Genomic DNA, 5,119 nt, shown 5'->3' with positions numbered 1-5,119 from the left:
TGTCACAGTCATTATGTACAATATTATAAAAAAATGTCGCAGACAGTACAAATTAAGGCTGTATTTCTCACAAGGCATCAAGCCTCGATCCTCTAGTGTAGACCCGGTGGAGGGGAAGACGACACTTAATTATTGCACCATTTTGAAAACAAAACTCGTCAAGGAGGACGGTGGTCTTCTTCCACCGGGCCTTTCAGTCTCTGATGGGGTCCGGGGGTGGTGGCAGGATGGTTGTTGGGGGAGCCCCATCGGTGCCACGCTATGCCCGGCCCGGTCCTCTGGGCCCAATAAATACCAGTCAGTTTGGGAGGGGGCCGCGCCCGGCTCATGGGACCCGCCACGGCCGTGCACGGGTAGGCAGAGGTCATCCAGGCTACATGTGCCGCTTCATGTGCAGTGCCAGGTGGTCGGAGCGGGAGAAGGCACGGTCGCACAGGTGGCACTGGAAGGGCCGGTGGCCCGTGTGCTTGCGGTAGTGGCGCGTGAGTTCGTCGGAGCGGGCGAACTTCCAGCCACAGCCGTCCCAATTGCAGTGATAAGGCTTCTCGCCTGCGGGAGGGGGCGAGAGCGAACTTCGTTTTCCCTCCCAGAAGCGGGCTGCACTCCCGTGGCCCCACTACACAAAGACATTCACCCCCGTACTAGCTACTCCAGCGCGTGCAACCTGCCCTTAACCAGTGAGTGCCCCTGGATCCTGACTGTCCACACCCCACTGTTTTGAACCACACACCCAGAGAGCGCCCCCAACATTCTGAGATGGAGTGCCTCTAAAGTTCCTAGCGTGCTCCTGCTCCCCAAAACTTCTGACTCACGTCCCCTTGGGGCTTTCTAAAGAGCGCGCCCCTACCCCAACCTCCTGAGCCACAACTCCCGGGGGGGCTCCAAAGTCCCCATCCTCCCGCCGGTCCGCCGCCCCGGGCCTGCGCTTGCCGCTCACCTGTGTGCGTGCGTAGGTGCGCCTTGAGGTGCGAGCTCTTGGTGTAGGTCTTCCCGCAGCCCGCGTAGCTGCAGGTGTGCGTGGCCGTGCGCTTTCTTGGCCAGGTGCGGCGGCCGCGCTTGGGCTTGGCCTCCAGCAGCTCCAGCGGGGACGAGGGCGGCGTGAGGAGACCTCGGGCGGCGGGCGGCGCCAACCCCAGAGCTGCTGCGGCGGCTGCGGCCGCCGCGTCGTCGAAGAGCCCGAAGGCGGAGGGCGCGGGGGGCGCGTAGTGCAGGCCGGGCCCGGGCGCGCCGAAGCTCGGGCTGCCGAAGGGCGGCGGGAAGGGGGCGCGCGGGCCGGGCGCGCTCAGGCGCGCGGGGCCGTCGGGGCTGAGCGGAGGCGTGTCGGGCGGCGGCGGGGGTCGGCCCCCCGGGCCTCGCATGCACGCGGCCGCCGGGCCCGGGGCGCCCTCACGTTTGAGACCCCGCGGCGCGCGGGGCAGGCCGGGCGCACAGCCGTAGCCGCCGCCGCCGTCCGCCTCGGGGGGCTCGGCTTTAACCAGGCGGCCCGGGGGCGCGAGCAGGAAGCGGCCGTGCAGCGCGGGGCCCGGGGGCGCGTCCAGCTCCGGCCGCAGCAGCTCGGACACCAGGCCGCCCGCGGGGGCGCCGTACGGGGGCGGGGCGCCGGGCTCCGGGTAGTAGAACGCGGGCGGCGCGGGCGGCGGCGGCTCGGGGGCGGCCTCGGCGCCCAGGCCGTCCAGCCCCATGGACAGGATGAAGTCCAGCACGCTGTTGAGGTCGTCGTCGGTGCCGGCCGCCTCGGGCTCTGCGCGCGGCCAGCGCTGCGGGGGACAGGGCGAGAGGGCGCGGGCGTGAGCGCGGGGGGCCCGGGGCGCGCCCGCCGCCCGGCGCCGCTACCCCGAAGCCCGCCGCCCGCGGCCGGCCGCCCCGCCGCCCGCCGCCCTGCCGCCCTCACCTCCTGCAGGCCGCGCTCGCGGCACGGACTGGCGAACGTGGAGAAGGACGGCAGGATGGGCTCGCTCAACGCCATGACGGCACCCGGGACCGACGCGGACGCGACACCGGCGAGCGGCTGCCCGGAGCGGGGCTGCCGGGGCGCGGGCGGGCGGGGAAGACTCTGCGGGCGGAGGCCCGGCCCGCTCCAGCCTTATAGGCGCGGCGCGCGCGGGGGGCCGGCCCAAGGCGGCGGCGGCGGAAACGCGTCCCGGATGGGGACGAGCTCCGGGCGCAGCCTAAATTTAGCCGCGGTATATAAGCCGGCGGGCGGCGGCGGCCCCGGCCTCTGCGGCCGCCAGGACCCCGCGCCGCGCGCCCGGCCCCTCGCGCGCCGCCTGGCCGCGCCCCCAGCTGGGCCCGCCCCCGCCGGTCTCCGCGGCGACGGCGTCAACACGCGCTCCACAACAACAGCGTGACGCCCAGGGATCCCCCGGGCGCCCCGGGGCGCCCCGAGGGCTCCCGCCTGCGCTGGAACTGAGCGGACCTGGAGCGGGGGCGGCATCCGGGACCAGGGACTCTGAGCCCAATGGCAGTCCCCGTGGCCTCCGGGGGTGTCTGGTGGCTGGGGAGAAGGGACCCTGCAGCCTCAGAGAGCCCCCAGAATCCTGATGGGTCGGGAGAGAGGAGTCCTCAGGACTCACGGGGGTTGGGGAGAGGCATGGAGAGGCTTGGCTTCTCCTTTTCTGTGAGCACCCCCCTGGCTGACTTCCTGTTAAGTCCATCACCCTGTGAAAAACCTTGGGTGATGGGGGACATGCTCAGTCTTTGAGACTCTCCTCGAGGACTCTCTTCAGAGCAGGGAAGCTGAGGCCCAGGTCTCGCCAGGATGAGCAGTGGACTGGGAGGCCTGGTGCCTTTACTGACTTGATAAGCAAAGAGACTCAGGCAGTGATGGCAATCTCTCCTCCAGCACAGACCAGCATTAGGGAGGTCACAGGGATCCACATCCTTCCCCCCCGCCCCCCATCTTGAACACAGCACCTGTGTACCCCACACCACAGTTCTGATGGCAGGGGGCTGTCATCCCAGGCCTGGGGGCAACCACAGCCAGCTGTTAGTCTTGTGACCAGATGGCAGATCCTGACCTGAAAGCCTTTACTGGCACCGGGAGGCCTTTGCCACTGATCATAGTTGGACCCTCAGCCCAGGGCTGCTGCAGGGGAGTTTGCTCTGCACCACACAGGCACCATGGAGCCCCTTTGGGGGTCCACAATACGTGATAGTCTCTGTAAGGAACCTTAAGTGTGGAGTCTGCAAACACTTGATCAACCCTACTTGCCAGGAAGTGGGACTCAGACCTGCCTCAGGCAATGGGGCCAGGGATCCCTTCTGCAGTTCTGAGCTCAAAGTGTTCCTGGGGCACTTGGAGAGGAAGCCCACCGCTGTCCCTGGCTGGCTATGTGATGTGGAGGGAATGACTTTGCCTCTCTGGACTTGCTCCTCCATTCCTGAAATGCAGATAATAATTATACCTTGTCCCAAAGGATGTTGAGAGGGTCACATGGACTCTTTTCTTTTTTCTAGAAGTGCTGATGAATCCTGTGAACTCTACAAGTCTCCTTCCACCAGCCATGTGTGTTCTTTCCGCATTGCCTTTTCCTGGGTCTTAGTGTCCCCACTGACAATGGGAGAAAGTTTGAGAAAATTAAATTTATTCCTCTAAAATGTATGATTCTCAGGTACTTGCTGGCCTCTGCTCAAATGGCACCTTGGTCAGCTCTTTGCCTTTCTACTCTCAGTTTCCTCACAGGTCCAGCAACAGGCCAGGCCCAGTTTGCCCTCCAGGCCTTTGTACTTACTGTGTCCTCCACCAGATGTTCCTTCCTCTCGCTTTCCACTTGCTTGGCTCTGGTTCATCTTTTTTTTTTCCCCCTTAATGAGCTTAATTTTTTTTTAGAGCAGTATTAGGCTTACAGAAAATATGAGAAGAAAGTATAGTTCCCACATGCCCCTCCCTCTAGCAGTTTCCGAATTCTTAACAACTTGCATTGATGTGACACATTTGTTATAATCAATAGACCAATATCCACACATTGTTATTAACTAAAGCCCACAGTTTACTTTACAGTTCACTCTTGGTGTACATTTTATGGGCTTTGACAAACATACAGTGTCATGTATCTACCATTCTAGTATCATGTGGAATAGTTTCACTGCCCTAAAAGTGCCCTCCCTCTCTGTGAACCCCAGATTAGTTTCCATAGTTTTGCCTTTTCCACAGCGTCATATAGTTGGAATCATATAGTGTGTAGCTTTTTCCAGACTGGCTTCTTTCACTTAGTAACATTTAAAATTCCTCCATGTCTTTCTGTGTGACTTGATAGTTCACTTTTCACTGCTGAGTAATAGTCCATGGTCTGCATACATCACACAATTTATCCATTCACCTACTGAAGAATAGACCTCTTGGTTGCTTCCAGGTTGGAGCAACATAGTTTTTCAAATTAATTAGATAAATATCTAGGAATGCAATTATTGGATCATAAGATTATGTTTAGGTGTATGAGAGTCTGTTAAATGGTCTTCTAAAGTAACTGCACCATTTTGCATCCCAATCCACATGAGAGTTCCCATTACTTTGTCAGCATTTGGTGTTGTCAGGTTTTTTGTTTTGTTTTGTGTTTGTATCTTAGCCGTTGTAATTGCATGTGGTGGTATCTCATTATGGTTTTAATTTGCATTTCCCTGATGATGTCTGATGTGGAGCATCTTTCCTTACGCTTATTTGCCTTCTATATATTTCTTTTAGTAAGGTGTTTGTTCAGATCTTTGGCCTAATTTTCAACTGGAATGTTTGCTTTCTTACTGAATTTTAAGAATCTTTGGTGTACTTTGGACACAGTCCTTTATCAGATAGGCATTGTGCGAAGATTTTCTCCCAGTCTGTAGCTTGTCTTTTGAATCTAGCAGTGCCTTTTGCAGAACAGAAGTTTTCATTTTAATGAAGCCCATTTTATCATTTTTTTCTTTCATGTTTGTGTTTTTAGTGTACTATCTAGAAAGTCATTGCCAAACCTAAGGCCATTTGATTTTTATGTTGTTTAGCACATTTCTGTTTTTGCATTTTACACTTAAGTGGGTGATCCATTTTGAGATAATTTTTGTTTTGCATGTGGATATCCAGTGGCTCCACATCATTCAGTGGAAAGGCAATCCTCAGCTCATTTTCTATATGAAGCTTAGCTCA

At 58.2% G+C, this 5,119-nt stretch overlaps 1 protein-coding gene across 1 annotated transcript; it reads right to left on the bottom strand.

Annotated features, from left to right (window-relative positions):
• Positions 1-373: 373 nt before the first annotated feature.
• On the bottom strand, positions 374-1,966 carry KLF2 (KLF transcription factor 2; the record flags this gene model as incomplete). Its single annotated transcript, XM_084248733.1, has 3 exons — positions 374-549; positions 938-1,757; positions 1,892-1,966. The coding sequence occupies 3 exons, from the start codon at positions 1,964-1,966 to the stop codon at positions 374-376; spliced, it is 1,071 nt and encodes a 356-aa protein (XP_084104859.1).
• Positions 1,967-5,119: the final 3,153 nt, after the last annotated feature.

Source organism: Talpa europaea, assembly GCF_964194135.1.
Source record: "Talpa europaea genome assembly, chromosome: 12".
Taxonomy (NCBI): Eukaryota; Metazoa; Chordata; class Mammalia; order Eulipotyphla; family Talpidae; genus Talpa; species Talpa europaea.
This window is presented reverse-complemented; position numbering and strand designations above follow the sequence as displayed.